The sequence below is a fragment of the Mercenaria mercenaria genome, chromosome 9, assembly GCF_021730395.1.
Source record: "Mercenaria mercenaria strain notata chromosome 9, MADL_Memer_1, whole genome shotgun sequence".
Taxonomy (NCBI): domain Eukaryota; kingdom Metazoa; phylum Mollusca; class Bivalvia; order Venerida; family Veneridae; genus Mercenaria; species Mercenaria mercenaria.
The window spans coordinates 65,028,082-65,048,591 of NC_069369.1; the positions used below are offsets into that span (position 1 = coordinate 65,028,082).

The 20,510-nt window shown below is 34.5% G+C and overlaps 1 protein-coding gene across 1 annotated transcript; it reads right to left on the bottom strand.

Annotated features, from left to right (window-relative positions):
• Positions 1-3,606: 3,606 nt before the first annotated feature.
• On the bottom strand, positions 3,607-7,383 carry LOC123548068 (uncharacterized). Its single transcript, XM_045335300.2, has 2 exons — positions 7,286-7,383; positions 3,607-6,592 (listed from the first exon to the last, which is right to left on the bottom strand). The coding sequence occupies exon 2, from the start codon at positions 6,558-6,560 to the stop codon at positions 5,163-5,165; it is 1,398 nt and encodes a 465-aa protein (XP_045191235.2). The 5' UTR covers positions 6,561-6,592; positions 7,286-7,383; the 3' UTR covers positions 3,607-5,162.
• Between the last annotated feature and the right edge of the window lie 13,127 nt (positions 7,384-20,510).

Below are 20,510 nucleotides of genomic sequence, written 5' to 3' on the forward strand. Positions count from 1 at the left end.
TTGTACAATGACAATGTGAGATTAGATTACAACGTTGTTTGCTGTTCAAAGTTTCTTTTTACTGTGTAAGGTGTAGGTAGTTTTGTCTTTTGAAACGAAACATGAGTTTAAAGGTTGTACGATGATATGTAAAGCAAAACAATTTAACAAAATTAAACGTAAAGACGATGAGCAAGTTAAAAGTTGTAACACAGAAACGACGAATGATGAATTCTGATATGAAATAGGTTGTCTCAGGGCTGCATGCAGAAACACAATGGATGATTGCAGAACTCAAACCTTGACGAATGTTCTACCAGATAGATAAAAGTCAGTTTTTAGCCATCAGAATGGATTATGACTGGCATTGGCGACGACAAAACATAAATGAATTTAACATCGATATCTTAACCAATACACGTTTGTAAAAGTGCACTTTTTTTAAAGAAAGCTCTAAAGTCTCATTCGAGTACATTGACAAGTTTTATGTTTTATCTGTTGTTTGTACAGATATGCGGATAGGTGGTAAAGTTTCTCTTTCTGGAGACCTCATAGTGCTGCCCTTCTGTCTAAATAAGAGACTGCCATTTTGAGTAAAAGCCGTCAAATAAACAGATGATGACCAATGAAATACGGTTCATGCTACCTGTCATAATTAGGTGTTGATTTAATTTTGTATGTCTTATGAAAACAAACCTGATTCCGTGAATGAAAATCTAGGAACAAAGGCCGATGGAAAACTATTGGTATCTGTGAAAGACGACGGTAACGGCAAGTGGTTTATGGATATATTAAATAGTGACGGGACGACTGGACAAACATTTCAGCTTGAAGAGTCTCATGGCTGAAGTAAAATTGATGTCCAATGATTATCTTATAACAACACTATTTTTCTTGTATGATTCAATATTCCGACGTCATAGACAAACTATGTTTCCTTTGAGTACGAAAACATCCACAATTTTCTATAAACCTATATACGATGACTTTACGGTATTTTTCAGCTGAAGTAGAATTAACCATTATTTATTCAAAAGTATATTGATCATTCAAAATAGCCTTTTGTTATTTGTTTTTGCTACAATCCCCTACAATGCGATTAAATGCACTTAATTTTTTTACTAACATTTGTAAAACAAAAACATGAAAAGGCATTGAATTCCACACAATCAATCCAACACGTGGCGCAAATTATAGCGATTTTTTATAGTGTTTATAATGCAAACGAAGATAAGAACTACTTGAAATAGTTATATCTGCCTATGTCGTACAATTTAATTGTCATTCATTATAACTCGTTTGCTAAAATATAGCAGTCAGGTATTTAGTAGTGCATTTACTTTAGAAATGAATAGACGTTACGTATATCTTATTTTATAATAAATTGACACTTTATATATCTTATTTTGTAATAAAGGAGTATCTTATGATATGTAATGTTGGGTTTCTTTGAACGATAATGTTGCTGACTTTCCCTTGCAACCGGAAAATGCCAAACTTCTAAACAGTGAGCAGGTAATCGAATGGAAATAGGCTATAATAATTACGGTTCTTATACTTAAAACCCATAGCCTCAGTCACACATAATAAGAATTTCAAAATAAGCCATTAGGCGTAAAAAATAATGGTTAGTTTCCGGTATCCCGACCTACCCTAAATTTTTGGCCCGACCCTAAACGGCCTTGGAGAATTTTTTTTTCAACTTTTGAACATAAAATAGAAAAAGTGGAAACTCCACAGGTCGTTCAACACGACAAAAACGAAAATGTTGCAGGCTCGGTTTGATTGAGCCTGTTCATGGACGATAGTGGAAATGCATGCTACCGTCCACGCCCTCTAGCCCCGGGTTGAGCAGAACCCAGCATTTATACATGCAGTACAAAAAGCAATTTAGAGACATCCGCAGATGTATTCATACGGCGGTTCACATGGAACCTCCAATGATACACGTGTTGTGGCGTGTAATTCCATGAATAGTGGCGTATGGTCCCCAGATAAAGTAATGGATTTGCCCCAAACGAGAAAACAATAGGCAGAACTAAACAAACTGGAATTTAGAAGGGGGATCTGAGGTTATGGAGCCTGTATATCACAGGAACTGTCAAAAGACAAAATTAAAAAGCAGGCACCATATCCAAGGGGTGATTATATAATACCCAAGGCTATGAAAGCGGGAGTATTGGAACCACCCAGGCCGAAACGGTCATGCTGAGAAACTAAACAGTACCAATAACACGACATAAAAGTCGTGCTGAACGATCTGAGAAGATCGAAATATAAAGTTGCAAAACTTCACTTTTTATGCTTTGAACATGGACAGTGGTGTTAGAAATCAACTTACTGGTGCTCTAAAGGCATAACCCCCTTATTTGTATACATTTTGTGACATATAAAAGTAATTTCCAAAAAGTCTCACTTAATAAAAAAAAAATTCAAAAAACATTTCCGACCTACCTACCCTAAGTTTTTTGGGCATGTTACTGGAGGCATAACCAACATCTACAAAACAAAAAAAAAATAGCGTTTAACAGACTGATAAATTTAATATTTCTTTAGGAGAGTTTAAAGACGTTTATATTGTTCTATCTGACTATCTTAATATGAGACTGATCATTTTGAATAGGGAGCATCAAACACGTAAAAAAATATATGAGCGCGCCATGAGAAAATCAACATAGCTGCTTTGCGACCAGCATGGATCAAGACCAGCCTGCGCATTCGCGCATTCTGGTCAGGATCCATGCTGTTCGCTAACAGTTTCTCTAATTGCAACAGGCTTTGAAAGCGAACAGCATGGATCCTGACCAGACTGCGCGGATGCGCAGGCTGGTCTGGATCCATGCTGGTCGCAAAGCCACTATGTTGATTTTCTCATGGCGCGGCTCATATATACCATACGGTCCAGCTAAGAATCATTCCTTATTTGTTTGATCAAAAGAAGCAAAATTGTTTTAATGAAAGTAAAAGACAAAGAGATATAAGTTGCACAAAGTATAAATGCAAACATAATACTGGTGTCAATGAAGGACTGTAATGGGACAATAGTACAAACAGTTAAGCCCAAGGAGTTGTATGACGGATACAAAATTGCTGTTCAAAAGATACCTGATGAACTTCGTATTATTCGATATTGCGACGTGACAGAAAAAGTGCGTTGCTTGAAACTAGACGGAGAAATCGATTTTAGTTTCGCGAATGTGTCATGAGTTTTTACAGACCATGAAGGAAATATATTTATTGTCAAGATACTCTGGAGAGATACAAATGTACGTGCCTTATCTCCTTGTGGCAAATAACATAAAGATCCAACAATTCATGTCTTAATTGTTCGCAACAAAATTTCTAGCATAAAATAAAAACTTTAAGTAATACAGACTACTTTATAGAAGAATATTTGTGTAATTCGATATATGCACTACAGTCATCACTGACATATTGGTAACGGCTTTGAATGGTTCTTCAAAGGCCGGCTAAAACCATTCAAAGCCCGGCTTAGCATTTTCCTGTATTTTCTGTTCAGCTCTAAACAGGTCAGTCTTTTATAAACGTTCATCAAGGTGAAGAAGCTGATATTTTTACAGGGTGTTACTCTACATGAATAAATATTAGAAAAACAATACATGTGGATAGTGGAAGACTTTTTCTTCTAGGTTTCTTGGAATATTTTCATTTTATTGGCAAAACTATTATGTTTAGAAATAAGAAATATGAATCCAAATGATTCATGAAAAGGGAGTCAATAAGCATTCTTTGTTGTAAATTTTATTCATCAAAATATCTAAAATTTGCCCTTGAAAATATTCAAAATTGTAAAATAAAGATATTTTACAACTATAAAAGTTTCTATTACCACCAGCATGCCATGAGAATTTAACAATTTCATGTGAAATTACATTTTGAAATAAATCCAGTTTGCTTATTAAAAATGAATTGATTTTTCTGTAATTTTGACATATTATTACCAACAGATTTTTCTTAATGTACGCAAGATACGGGTAATCAAAATAATATTGGTAGATAATTAAGCGTTGCACTAAAAGATTTGTTAAGCGTAATTGTTTATTTTGAAATTGTATGTTGTGATCAGAGTCTTTGAATACATTTGAAATAGCAGATTTACTCTGTCACTCGGTAAGCCATTTGTCTCCCTTGAATAATATAAAGAATGTAAATAACACTAGCTAGATGACTGTTCAAAATGCAGTTCAAATTTACGAGGTAAGAGCAGCAATCAGGATCAGTTGCAGAGTGTTGTTGTTGACAGATGTAAGTAGGCTTTGAAAGAACTTAATGAATTACCTTTTAGCTTGTAAACAAACACTTATTATTTTAGGCTTTACTTGCTATTACATGCATTGTGAAACGCCAATAAAGCTTAAAAAGCAATGAAAGCATAAATCGAGTCTTTATAAATGTGTATATACCAGAGCTGAATTCAGTTTCAACCCATCAAATATTTTACTAGTAACACAAAAACAATTATAGCTGTAGACTTTCATTTTATGGATGAATAATTTCTTTGCTCTTGGATGGTGTCAATATTTACAATTTTTACATTATGTTTATATTTTTTCATGGTTCCGGAGCAATGAATCAAATCCGAAGTCGTCGTTTACACACAGCAATAAATACCATCTGCAACATCTAACAACACCAAAGGAATATAATAGCGATATAACACATAACGTTTATGTAATTCATTAGATGGTATTCAATCCATAACGTAACTCTAACGTTTAACACTGTACACACTGAATTCAGATTCATTTTGTCTTGTTACGACAAGCCTGTTCATTACAGGATAGTATGTTATACCACTGGCACCTGCAGGGATAGGTACCTTTTGAAGTAACTCACCATTCGCAGAAAGTAAATGCAATGTTCCCAAAGAATCCACGACATAAATATAGTTTGCTTCATCGACGTATAAGCCGTTTGGTGACTTGACATTGTATCGAAATATCTCTTTTCCGTCAGCCTGGATACAGTATACGAATTCTGATACATTACAACAGAAGATATAGTACCGGCATTTGTTCGTAATTATAAGCGATGAAATATGTTTAGCGTCTAAAATTGGCTGCCTATTTCTGATAGTCACAATAACAGCTCCATTAGGCGTCAAAACGTTTAAAAACCAGGAGTTATTGTCATTAACCGATGAAACAAATAGTCGTGTTTTGTCAATAGCATAAATTCCAACTGGTGAATGCATCTGTTGATATGATCGTAACAGTCTTCGCTGTCGGTAAACACACAGCCAGTGATTCAGGTGTTAGAACTGTAAGGTTCCCTGGAGGTTCTTTAAAGTCTAGCTCGTGATCGTAGGTGAAGTTTTCTTTGAGGATGATCAGTCTTGGTGCATTTTGATCCGATAAGATTAGTCGGCCGTCGTGTAATGTTGTAACACCATCTATCGTCGGTAATCTATCATCAGTTGTGTTTATCCGAATATTTGACACGTGAGCTATTCTGATATTCGTTTGACTGCAACCAGTTTCCAGTGCATTGGTCACTAAAGCCGTTTTATCCTCTGCCTGTCTTTGTTCATCAAACATAACGCTTTTTAACTCAGTGTCACCATCTTTGATAATTCCATCACCACTTTCTTTTGTGTCAGCGTCACAATGGACAAAATCAGGTAATTTGTTTCTATCTGTTTTCAGCATAACTTGTTCTACGATATTCGACAGCTTTTGTTTCCTATCACTGATGTTTAAACTCTTTGGATATTCTCTCGAATACTTGATGGTTTCACACTTAACAACAGGAAAAGGGTATGTGTCCCTCACTAGAAATGATAAAGCTGTTGACATTTTCAGCGAATGTTTATACACGGTTGCCTTGTCAGCGATGTTAGATACCCGTAGATCGTCAAGTTGTTCGGAGATTGACAAAGTACAGCGGAATATGTCGGCTTTCGAACCATTTTCTACCACTGTCTGTAGCTTTGCTTTATTATCTTTTGCTGTATTTAAAGTATCACTGAGTGTAGCTAGATGCTGATTTAATTCCATTAACTGGGTTTCGATATTGTGGTCTACCTCCTCTAAAACCCGTATCTCATACTTTTCTAATACCATTGCAACTTTCTGCTTAATATGTTGAAATTGCCTTTGTATATCAATACGTTCATTTTTGCCAGACTGTATCAAGCTCTGAATTTTCCTGTTTTCTTCAATGCAATGAACGAGAACACTATCTAAGTCAGTTTTAATTTGATTATTAAACATGCTATTGGCAAGAAGTTCACCGGCGGATGATATTTCAACAATTGCTTTGCATTCTAACCCGTTCGTCTGTAACAAACACGTGCTACACAACAGGTGTTTATGATCTGTGCAATAGAACTCTAGCTCCTTTTTATGTTCAGCACATTTCTGTAAAGATTCTAGATCCTGATCAATTTTAGAATTCTTATTAACGTCTGAAATGTCAACCATTAGATGTTTCCGCGTTGCTTTACTACTTTTATGCACACTATAACACGCTTTACATTGTGGCTCCTGGCATGTTATACAATATTTAATTGCCATTGTGTCTGCATTTCGAAATTTGCAAAGGCTACAGAAGTCTTCCATAGTTTGTATTCTGTGATCTAAATGTTTCTATCCTAAAATAAATTTAAAGAGATATACAAAGTTTTATTTATTTTCGATATTTTGATATTACATTTATTATGTGGTCGGAAAATTAGATCTTTATAATGTGCACGTGTTTATTGTTTTATGGTGTCATAGTTATCTTATATGTTAGAAATATATTGCATAGATGTTTCAGAATTTAACTCAAATTTGATAACAATAAGTCATAATACTTGTATAAAGTCATATTTGACAAAATTCAACTTTGACCCTAGAAATGAGGAAAGCAAACAAACTTGAACGTTCATTTGCGTCAGACCTAAATGTTTATCTATCCAATTTCACCCTAGGTCTTAGCGTGTTTAGTTCAATAACCAGTTAAGATAAAATAAAGCAAACGTATGTCGTTGTGTGACGAGTAATTGAATTGTAACAGTTGATTAAATGATATCACCCTGAAAACAAAAGTCACAAAATTAGCGACCTGATGTAAATGCTGCAACCGAAAGTCACAAAACGTATTATTTACATTCAATTTGTTATTGACTTTGTGATATTAGGTTACGACTGAAATATTTCTACCCGTTGTAATGTGTGCACGCTTCATTTGTTTTCGATGAATATTTTTCTTAAATCAGGTAGATAATGAACTAAAAAGTGCTGTTTTAAACTTTACTTTAAAATCTTATCATTATACAGAAGTTAAAATAATCATAACTTACACAAAAAATGCAGTGCTGCTGCAGATATTAATGTTCCAGTATATCTATTATTCAATACAGTATAGCCTACTTTTATAGATCGCTCTTTTGTTATCTTTATTGTAAGTTGGGAGTTCAGATTATAGACTCGTCTATCGATTAGGGAAATCAGCATGGTTTGGTTTACCTTATTAAGATTAGAGCGACTACCTGTTTCAGCCACTCAGAATGGCGTAATGGTTGCACAGTGGTTTGTCATACATGCGGCAAGAGTTCTTAAACAATTACGCAGAAATCACCAAAACACAGAATGGAAGAGTCGTGTTTTATATTGAAACTGAGCATTAAATACAACATATTTATTATGCTACTAAAGAATTGTCATTTTATTGACATATGCCTTATAATCCGAAAAACAACTGCAGGAATGGGTCACACTGTCGGATAGTTCCAAGTTGATAATATGATACTATAATCTTTGAACTGTATTACGTGTAATGATCCAAGCCCTAAAATTGAAACACAAGTAAAGCTTTTCGTTGATTTAATCCTTCCACCATTTGTGGTTTTTGACAGATTGTTATTTACAATTAAATGTATGGGAAACAACTGTTGTAAACAAATAAACATGATTACTTATGTAAAACCGACATAATTCACCCATAAAAAAGACAATATAAATTTTAACGTAACATTTCATTATTGTTGGTAACAGAACGACATCTTTATCAACAATATCTACCTGTTTGATCGTACTCTCTCGTAGTGTTCCGTACTGTCCGGTACTTCAAGTATTCTTAAATAGCTGTTCCCGTTTAAAATAAAATGTCATTTGTAATAAAATGAAAATATTCTTGAAACGATGTTGAACCTGGTTACGTGACTGCATTGGGACATTATAGCAAATATATCAAAACGAAAAAAGGTAACAGTTCTTTGAAAATGATAAATTTTGTAAGGCGTTACATTGTCCGGAAGTATAGCCCCTTCAAGTCGCCCTTTTCTGGAATTCAATGCATACGCTAGCGACCAAGTCGACGTTTTGACGTCTGAAGTGATAGAAAATAACCCCAACTCATCGAATATATTAAATGACACCGAAAAATTTAACGTCAATCGATCATTCGGGTTTGAAAAATACAAATGTTTGTGTCTGGCATAAAAATAATGTCATAAGAACATCTAGAAATCTGAGCAATTAAAAGTGAAGCAACACAATTTTTGAATAATTATATTTAGTTGACCTATTTCGAAATATAGCTCAGTCACGAATTAGCAATAATTTTATTAAGATTTTATGATTTTCGAGAAATAAATGGCAAAAAGTGTAATATCTACATGTTTCAGTTAATTGTATATTTTTACGTTTAACCGAGACTGATATCGTATTTAAAATGTGTATTCGTATTCATTTTCAAAAGGTATACTGTTTTTAATGAGAAAATTTGCTCCGTATATTTCATAGATTAAAAAATACCCAAATTGATAATTGTAAAATATTGTAAACTAAGTTGACGTGATGAAGGCTTTTTAGACGTGGGTCGGGATGCGTACCCATTTCTAAACCCTTAGCCTGCTAAATTTCTAAAATGGACTTGTCCATCATTCAGTTTGGACAATACCATTTATTATTCGAAGGTGTGTTCATTGAATTTTCACTGACTGAGTAGCGAACAGTGCAGACCGAGATCAGCCTGCACGGATGATGGGCAGGCTGATCTTGGTCTGCACTGGTCGCAAAGGCAGAATCACTTGCCGCCAGCAAGATAAATGTTGAACAAATTACAACACAGCTATAAATTAAATACAAGAAAACAATTTCAGATGTGGAACATTTGTAGCCGATACATTACTTTTCAAAATGATACAAAGTTAAGATGTCTTTGTTGGCTTAATTTAAAATTATGGCATAATTCTACATGTTTTATGAACTACCCTTGTATGTCAGTTAATTGGCAATCGTCTTGTAGAATGATATATAAGCTTTATATGCTGAACAATTGTCTTGTAAAACAACCCCTTCTTTCTTTGATATTTCAAAATTTCAAATACCCATCTACATGTTAATCATTATCCCATATGAATTGTACTGAATCATACTGATTTGTAAACCTTAACTAATTAACAAACAACTTCAGTATTAAAAGTACAAAGTCACTGACCTTGAAGTTATTGGCATATTATAACGCTTTTGAAAATATCGTATTTTGCGCATGAAGCTTCAAGGTAGTTTTGAATTTACGTACAATTTGTCCACAATAGAGCGCAAAATAGCGATTTTGTATTTTTGATATAAACTAAACGAAGATAATAGCTGTTCCCAAACATTACTGCTGTATATAATTTACAACTAAATTATCTATCAATTTAAATAAGTAACCAAATATGGGAGTCAAGTGTTTTATCATGCTTTAATATTGTAATAAATGGGCATTTCATACCCATGATACTAAGATACAAGGTGCACATTTTATTTTAAGTCGGCGTTACATAAATAGACAGCATTAGCTATATAAAGCTATTGACCGACATAAACAACAACAAAACAATAAAATAAAATAAAACAAAATAAAAGGAAAAAACATAAAAATTGTAACTATAAAACAGAATCACAATATAAGCATATCGCAGTAGATCTAATACAATCTATATATACAAAACTGGTTACACCTGAAAAAAAAAAAACAATTAGCCTAAAAACTAGTCAAAAGAAAGCCTAGGTTAAACACTGACATGGAAAATTAAAATGATTTAAGGCATCTACCACATCATATCAAATTTGGTATGGACTCAGTCTGATTAACAGCTGAATTTCAGAGGTCAATAAAGGAAAGAAAGACAAATCCTACTAAAAGATACTTGTTGCAAACTAAACTAAATATAAAGCAAATCAGCAAGCAAATACAAGCAACCAGCTTATGTGTAACAGTATACAAGATTGATAGAGCGCGGAAAAAGCAATAACTGAGACAGAGCAAAATAATTTACTTACAGCAACAAGAGCATCTACAATTCTGGCCGTCCGACGAGCTAATCAGACTCCGGAACTGATTTAGCCGCGTTAAATCTTTGAAATGCTGGGGTAATGCGTTCCAGAGTCTGGGAGCTGCAGACACTGACGTTGCATCCGCAGAAGGGAATTTAATGTAACTTGGTGTGATGATACATGTCAATAAGAGGAATTGAATGGCACAATAAAAATATGTCTGCTCTGAATAATGATAAAGTTGCCTCTCCTTTTGTTTTTGCTTTTTAACAACTTTAAAGACAATTACTGTGACTGAACAGAAAGGCATTTACTGTAATTGTACACATAATTATCAAATGAAGATAATGAATTCGAATGAAGAAGTACAGAAGTGCCGTCATACTGTCATAAATATATTTCTTAATTGAATTTATTACTTTTACAGCTTTTGACACTTTACTTGATGCAATGATAGATGAAAATAAAAAAAATTGCAAAGCCCACAAACCATAACTCTTTCTTTAAAAGTAACAAATTTATCCCAGCTTGAACATTAAAGGTACAGTGAATACAGAATTTATGATGGCATAATTTTAAAACGTAATTAGGGATACCTGGCATCTGTAATCAATCAGCCGATTACTATTGAATTCTATAGACCGGTAAGTTAAGTAAGCATAGTTATACTGAATATGCGCTTTTATTATAGTTTTGATATATTTATGTTACCCCGATCAAATAGTTGTAAGCCATAGGCTTTTGGGCATATGTACTGTAAGATTTAAAAGTACTTAAAAGTTATTATCGGTTAGAAATCTAGGGGTGAAATATATAGTGTTAATACCTCAACAAAGCTGTTTACTATAGTACCTTTGTTTGGAACAAAAAAGCGTTAATTGGCATTATAATTATTGACTGCGTTGTATCATTATTAATATTTAACCTTGCCCTACAATTATAGGGCAATGCCCCTGTGACTGGTGACATTTGATTCCTCTTTTGACGTAATTTTGCCATACACTTGTATGGTCATGCCCTAGTGAATATGACTTTTGATCCGAGTGATCAATGTTATTCTAATTTATCTGTTTACGTCTACAGTACTGCTTTTTTAGTTCGATTTCGAGGTCAGCGATGTTTTTGTACTTTAATATTGGAACGGTTCGTTATTTAGGTGGAGTTATTCAGTATGATAGAGGATTTCTTTTACCTAAATAAGGCAGGTAAACCATGCGGATTCGGCAGATGAATCGATAAATTGAACTCTCAAAAGTCAAAATTAAACTAAATACTTGTAACATGTTTACCAATACTAGGTGAGGTACTATATAATAGCTTAGATCTGTATCATTTATTTCAAATACAAATACCACCCTCCGAGCGCACAATCTGTATAAATTTCGATTGATTTATTGACATCAAGAATTTGATAAGTTCATATCAAGAAAAATACTGATGTAAAAACTTATTTCTTGATATCATGAAATGCATTATCTGAAAACAAAACATCAATTCTTGATATCAAGAGATACATTTTTGATATCAGAAAATCGATTTCGTGATCTCAGAAATTCACGTTTAAACATCAAGAAATAAAAAATCAGTTTCCTGTATCGCAAAATCTATTTCATGAGATCAAGAGCAGAATTTTTTATTCTTGATATTATTCGCGTATCCGTCTTAAACAATGAAAAGCGAGTCTTAGAGAATCTCTGCCACGACCCTACTACGTAACAAGAAAAATTGCAAACTGGATAATGAAATTACTTTCTTATTTAACTTAAACGTTCTATTAGATTTTCTGATCAAATAATCTTATGTGCAAACGAAGCGCGGGAATCCAGAGTGCGTAAACAAAAATGGCATCAGAGGTCCAATTCAAAATATCACTCTTAACGTTACACTGGGGTTTAAACTTTGTAAAATACGTTTTATTACATGGAGGTATACAATGGATCATTGCAACAGCAGCATGATCTGGATATTGTATTCGGCTCTCGTAGATTTTACCAAACCTCTGGTGATCAAGATCTGGCAAAAAACCCTCGATTCGAATACAATATCCCGGATCAAGCTTCTGTTATAATAGTAACCCTATTGTATTATATACGTACGAATTTTCTGCCGGAAATACAGAATTCTTTACCGTACGGGTACGAAACCCTTTATTCAACTCCCATCAAATACTCACAGATATCTAATGACTGGACTACGTGCTTTAGTTGTAACACCAAATATGACGTTAGAAATGACGTAATGATGGCGTTTCGACGTTCCAAGCAGTGTTTAAAGCAGTACTTTGATTTGCAATTATGCAATTTCACCAGGCCTGGCAAAGTCCGCTCGAGCAAAATGCGACATTGCAGATCACAGCACTGTTATAATAAACCAATTATATATTACATCATTTGCATATTTCATTCTTTATTCAAAGTGACGTCATCTGAACCATAAAACATAATAATGATCGGTGTTGATAAGGCTCGGATCGTGATTTATACGGGTATAAAACTCAACCTTTATTTGGTATAATATAAAGAATGATAAATGACATGTTGTTAGGTAAAATCGAGAAATGAACCTCAGTTCCACTTTTGCCCATATAACATGTTTACCTAATTTCCTCAATCCAACTTGCATATGGACCTTTATGCCATGTTTTATTAGTTTTAGATTTTTTAAATAATCTACGCTTTATTGATTAAATGTTCTATAAATCAAATTTTCTCCAAATAATTAATGTACAGAAGAAGAAAGTCCTATTGTCGATAAGACAATTAAAATGTTTATCGTCATTTAGTTTTTTTTATCCAGTGCCGCCAATTTTATTATCAAGTTATTTTGTTAGCGTGATATTAATAATACACCTATAGCGGCTGAGCATTCTCTAGTTATTAAAAGAGTGTCCTTCTTCTTACTGCTTGTAACACCATTTGCTTCCTTTGGAACATTGATTGTCTGAAGAAGCACGCCATTGTTTGTCAGAATATGGAGCAGACCACACGAATCCAGCACAAATATTTTCCCGGCACTGTCGACATACAACCATTTTGGTGACATAACGCTGTATTTAAAAACTTCCTTTCCATTGACATCAAAGCAATAAAGCGCATTCGATACTTTGCAACATTGAAGACGTTGGGGTTAATTTCAAAGATGCAATCAAACTGGCATCCAGAACTGATCTTGTCTTCCCTATGTCCCGTAGAATTGCTCCGTCTGTTGTAAGTACAAGGAGATACCATTGCCCATCAACATCACTCATCGTCGAAACAAGCAGACGACTTGCGTCAAGAGCATGTACCCCTTTTGGCGTATGTGTTGTTTTAAAGTTTCTCATCCATTTAAACTCAGATGATACTGAGAGAAATGCAACACGCTTGCCAGTTGGTAAGCATACAACCAGAAATCGTTCGTTTAGAACTGTCATATGTCCAGGTGGATGTGATAAGTCAGCTGTGTCTTTATATGTTAAGTCTTCCTTCACACGTACCAGTCTCGGCCGTCTGCTCTCCGATAACACATAAGATCCATCAGTCAGGGTGACGATGCCAGATATATGCAGCTGTTTGCAATCTGGTGTCAATACAATAGCGTCTGACATGTGTGATACGTTATTGATCGTTGCAATCGGTGGTAGTGTTGCTTTTGCACTTTGACCTTGGAAGTCTGCATATGTTTTGCTATTTTCATTTAGACGTTTCCCGTCAGGTTTGGTTTCAAGATCTTCCATTTCGGCGTCAGCACTAGAGTATGTATAATCATTAGATATATCACTGTCCCTTATTAAAGCAACTTGTTTTGCAATCCTCAGGAAGCTGTCCCGGTCCGTTTTCATGTTCACATTAAGCGTATATGGTTTTGCAACGCTGACTGCTTTACACTGCATAATAGGATGGATATCCATGGATGCTATAAGCGTGTCGAATGCCGGAGATACTTTCACCAAATGGGTAAACATATCAGTAGTGGCAGACCCTTTGCTAATTTCAAACTTGCTTAGCTGTTGCATTATAGATAAGGTGCATCGGAAAACATCAGCTGTTGAATTATTGCTTATTACAGTTTGTAGTATATCCTTATTTTCCTTAGCTGTTCGAAGATCTTCTTTCAATACTGTCTGCCGACCAGTAAGCTCTGCGACTTGTGTCATAACATTTTTATCGACTTCATCTAGAATATCCTTCTGACACTTGTCAAATTGCGTTATTAATTTCTTTTTAATGACTTCTATACGTTTCTGAAGTGCATGCCTTTCCTGATGAATTCCATCTATTAAACTCTGAATATTTATTTCTTCTGCTTTGCAGTTAGCCTCGACACTTTCTAAATCCCGTGCTAATTGTTCGTTAAATTTCTCTGTTACCCTTTACCCCTGTTTTAAATTAAAAGGGATATTACTGGCGACAGCACATTTAGCTGGTTGTTGTCTTAGTTAATTATCACAAGACATCAACTCAACCTTACGTAATATGCCAGCATTTCGTCGAAGTACTTTCCCACTCCAACTCCAAGCCCAGCCAGTTGTGTTCAAACTTCCATCCATTTTGTTATGCTATGCAGCTCCTAGATCAACATTTCCTAGTTATTTCTATTTAATCTATGATGATATATAATTCTGCAGCTTGATTTTCCAAGGACTTACGCATATTCAACAGTTGTTTAGATTTTTCGTGTTGTTTTTCAATCTGACCTTCAGCGTGTGTTTTGGTAAACAAAGCAAGCTTCCGGTTATTCTACGAACTGACGGATTGACCAGAAAAGTTTTAAATATGATTCTACTTAACTACGCGCATTTGTCAATGTCTCTGCGGATTGTGTATTTTTACACAAAATATTTAAATGCAGTTTTTGTTTTTAAAAACAAAATGGCGTCGTGTTGATTTAATGAACCTAATCACCAATATTCGATATTAATGTGCCTAAGTGTCCATGGTAATTTAGCGGTTGTATCATAACACGGTAGCTTAAATAAATCCGAATTTCGTCATGAAATATTGGATTTATATGAACATTTATGCACGTAATAAACAGAAAATTCGTTGATCTTCACAAACTAGCATAAAATAAAAAGAAAATTTGTTTGTTTGCAGTGCTCCGCCTTCGTGAAAATATTCAATTGTCTCCCTTATCGGTGATGATATATTTCGATATCTCACTGCAAACAAACAAATATCCTCTATGTAATGGGTACATCCGGTGGGAAAACTTTACACTGTCTTGTAACTTTGGAACAGTATTTATCAGTGTTATGTTTGCCTGGGATCGTTTGACCGGCTGAGGCCTCAATTTACTAAATTTATCTTTGTTGTTTGACTGTTTCACTCGGCCTATATATATGTTTGTGTGAATGTTAATCATTTACACATCCATACATATCTACACTGCTTTTCGTATTGGCCAGAATGCCTCAGTGCAACGTGTAGTTTTCGCTTTGGTCTTTGCCTTTTGAACTATACAAAGCTGAAACTACAAACCGTCATTTTGTTCCCACAATATATATTTTAATTGAAAAGGATAAGTCTGAGTCTACCTACAAGTTCATAACTATAAATATAAGGACAGTTTGATTTGATACTTTTTCTGATGCATGTACATAGCAGACGCTTTTGTGAAGAAATGTTATGTAGAGTATTTTTCAAAGTAACTTTGCACACATTCCATTTTAAAACAATAGATTAAAGCAATAACAATCAATCTCAAACAATTGCTGACAACAATACAGTGTACAAAGCCGGTATATCATATAGATAAGCTAACTACATATGGAATCTTACAGCTACCCATATATACTCTCTATGCAGCACTAGCGAGTACATCGGAACCTTAACTACGCTGAGGAGAAGCGAACGCTACCACTTCAGTTAGTTTGTACAGTCATATACACTGTACTTGAAAAATGGTTTGGTTCATCTGTAATATTTTCTGATTCAATAATGTACCAAATACAGGCCGTTTACCCGCTGCCCAACAAAAATGGATCAATTATTATTAATTTTTATTAATCCTATATAGTAACGTTTATAAACATTTGTACTACATGATTGAGAGGTATAAATGTAAACACAAATGTCTGCAAAAATGCACGGAATTACCTGACGAGTAGCCTGGCTCCCTGGCTGCATGGTTATTTTTTTAATATAAATACTGCAAGCAAAATAAGAAAATTTTGAGCCTCTAAAATAGCACATTTTATCTGATGGCTGAACCCAGGGGCAATAAAAAATGTCAATGTAGAAACAACCTGCTGGAGTTACTTCCCTCTTAATGAATAAACATAATATATGTAAATAAGAACAAACATAGGGACGGGAGCCAGTCTACCTGACGAGCATCAAAGTATCTGCTAATATTGGAAACTCATTTGATTTAAATACCTATTTTCTATTATAAAAGAAATAAAAAAATATATACAATTATTAACTTAAAAGAATAACCTAGACTCGACACTGTCCTCTGACTGACACTTGAACGTCTAACAAAATGTTTTAATTGATTTTTAGCCCTTGGACATTTCAGATATCATCACAGGGGTGTACTAAGTCTAAACTTTGTTAATGCGTGTGTCTTACCGATAATTGTTAAAATGTATGTCTCCGCACATGTTGGGTTTAAAACATACGATGTATTGGTTTGCACAAACATACGATGTATTGGTTTGAAACACCTGCTGAATCTGTTGCAGTTAGCCGAATATGGTATTCTTTTTACTTGCTCTGTCGTCTAATGACCTAATTACTGACCTTTTTGTCTTTTTTCGGCGTAGTTGTATAACATGGATTTTGACCTACATACTATAGTAATCGGGGCACGGAACAGGTGCGCGTTGAAAAGATAAACCATTTATTATTAAGTCTTAAATAACATTGAATGTCTGAAAGCACATATTAAACAGAGGATATTTAGTAATTTTGTTACCCAAAACCAAAATGATTTATTCGAATTTAAAAGTCATTAGTAATTTAACAAGAAAAATCGAAAGTAAACTTCTTCCCCCGTTGCGTACCTCGCTTACCGATGAATATGTGGCTGGTAAACAGTAGAATCAGTGTACCCTTTTGCGCACTGTACGCGAATTCATACATCCGGCAAATTTATGTTCTTCGTGAAAATAAAGCAGAAAATTAAGACGATTAAGATGCAGCAGTTGCCAAAGTAAAAATTTATTGTATGCGGGGCGAGATATTATGCTAGTGGGTTACTTATGGGGGATTCTGACCCAACACAAAATTATTTCAGAATCAGCACAGGACGTCAAATCATTTCGGCCTTCTATCACTGAAAGGATATCTATAATTGATCATTTAAATTTGCTGCTTAGTTAAAATATTAGCAAATGAATCATGTGTTCAAAGATGCATATCCAAATCTTTTCTGTCTGCACATCCTGTTTAATTCTGATTTTTCGTTGCGCCAAACATTATTACCTCTACGCCGTTTGTCTTTTTTAAAGACATTTCTTGTTTAAAATTATTATCATTTGAACTGCTCGTTTTCTGATATGAGTAATAATTTTAGAATTCTAGTACTCTTTGAATCCTGCAGAAGCAAAACACTTTAATATGCAATATCTACATTAAGTAAAGAAATACCTATAGTATATATTTGAAGTGTTAAGTTATAATATCCCCCACCCCACAGTCATTTTAACTTGTGAGACACCTTTGCCTAGAATGTATCCTTTATAGCCAGACAGAGGGGCAAACGTTTACCAATATTTCACTAGCTGGCGGCTTACCAACGAGTTACATCGGAACGGTTCATAGAAGGGTTCGGACATTCGACCATCCGTTCCCGAGGCAGATGCCTTAACCACTACGCCACGGTGTACGCATTTGTTTAACAAGCTACAATTCTGTACAAATGTGAAAAGAATCTGTTCGAATTTCTTACACATCTTGACTTATCTTTACTTACGTATTTGATTTTTCATGTGAGGCAATGGTTCATTTTATACAAATTATGTACCTTTCATCGTTTTCACATGGATTTGAATAAATTCAAATTTTAAAATTATTTCAAAAATGTTTTAAGTAAAGCGACTCAGCCACAGACTAAACAGTTAAACGATACAAAATGACATGTAAGAATATATTTTGTATTAACAATGTTAACGAAATTGTTATATCTACAGCCTTGCATTAATTTAATAGATCTACATGTAGTTTCTACTACAGTTTAAACTCGGTATCTCGAATTCCAAAGAACCGAACGTTTTACTTAGAAAGGTGTTTTTACTACATGTATTGCTGCACCATAATACATGTATACATGTGCATTTAAACATGACAATTTGTGACTAATTTGAAAAAATATTTCATTTCGTAATAGTTTTTAACAGTTTATAATTGTGACACGTGATTTTATACTTCGACATACCGAAATATAAGTACATACTATTAAGATTTTGTCTGCCATTACTTTATATCATTTCGACACAACTTAAGTGGTAGTACATGTATGTAGAATTTGACATAAAGAGACTGAAATACATATTTTCAGTAAATTACTTCAAAGTTTTACTATTTTTTTCTGACATGTAGTATTAAATGTGTCGTATCATATCATTTATAAAGTTTCAAGCTGGCAAGCAGAACATTATATTTTTGATCCGTTAACTTCGGGAGCTCCATTTGTGACCTTGACCTTTGGCCTACTAACCCCGTTTTATTCGCTGTAAACATTTTTCATCGCCACCTCCCTATATGCCAAACTGAAAGTAAATGCCTATTTATGCTCCTGACACAAAATATGAAGCAAGCGTCATTGTATGATAAGTCCGCTTTTCTAAGTCATTAAAGACTGAAATGGCGGATGACATGTGATGACACACATACATTTTGGTTAGAAACTTTAGGGGAATAGGTTAAACACGTATACGTTGTACCGGCTAGGCAAACGCTTCAAAACTTAACTTCATTAAAGGTCAATGAATGGTCTGTTGCATATACATACCAATAAGCTGGAACCAACCTTAACAAACAAATGAGCCGCGCCATGAGAAAACCAGCACAATGGCTTTGCGACCAGCATGGATCCAAACCAGCCTGCGCATCCGCGCAGTCTTGTCAGGGGCCATGCTATTCGCTAAAAGTTTCTCTAATTGCTATAGGCTTTGAAAGCGAACAGCATGGATCCTGACCAGACTGCGCGGATGTGCAGGCTGGTCTGGATCCATGCTGGTCGCAAAACCACTATGTTGGTTTTCTCATGGTGCGGCTCAAATGAGGGAAACACAACTAAATGCATAGTTTAACTCTTTATTCAGAAAAAGCATGATAGTAACAGGGGCATTGTTGTTTTAGTTATAGGACATGTAAACTGGAGAGTATAAAAATAGCAATGTTCGCAACTTTTCTACCATTGCAGTAACACATTTTGTATATTGTCAGTTGTACATAGCTCGAGACCAGAAACGTGATCAAAATACAAATCATTTTCCGAAATCTAAACATTGAACACCGTTCCGTACATATTTTGTCTATATGTTTCGTATCACATATGAAACAACAACAAGGGAAAATGTATACATTTTCTAGATATGACCGAGTAAAAAAGTACACACCAAAGACCAGACTAGAATTCTGCTTACAGCTACAAAACCTGCACTACCAGAAAGTGACAACTGTTCCAATTTCGTGAATCCAGAATCCATCAGGCATATTCTTGCATGCTTGTCAGCAGGGTAACTAACTGACTGAACAGTTGTGAATTCACCAATATAGAAGGTTTGATTTGTTATTTTGTTCCACAGAACCGTATTTTGTGCGTACAGTTCAAATTCTAAGATGTTCAGCTCTATCTGCTCGCAGAAATACAGATGTGTTATCATGAATGGTGAATATTGAATATAATGTTTATCCATATACATATATACATACTTCGGTAGGGTAACCTTTGCATCTTCCGATTCTAGGGCAACATCCGGAGCTGACAAAGCAACATGAAATTCTTTTGGTATGTATACCCAATCAGCGGACATTGATATCAGAGCGCCGTTATTCATTTGCAATGTCCATGGCAGTTTCAGAAAAATCTGGATATTTTTCAAGAGTTCTTCTGGGTCCGTTATAGGTGAAATATTCACCATTTGAACAAGTAAAGTGTTGTGCTTGTTGTCATGTTTATTTACAAGTTCATAAGACACGGTGAAAATCAACCATGTTTTCGGCCATTTATGTTCGAGTGGGTGTTCCGAGTTGTTTAAAAATCCATATATTTCGCTTATATCGAAGAATTTGTCAGCTGTCAGATTTATATAGACTGCACATGTATTCA

Bases quoted from the DNA above. Each gene is read 5' to 3' on its own strand.
- LOC123548068 (XM_045335300.2), bottom strand. From the start codon at position 6,560: ATGGAAGACTTCTGTAGCCTTTGCAAATTTCGAAATGCAGACACAATG.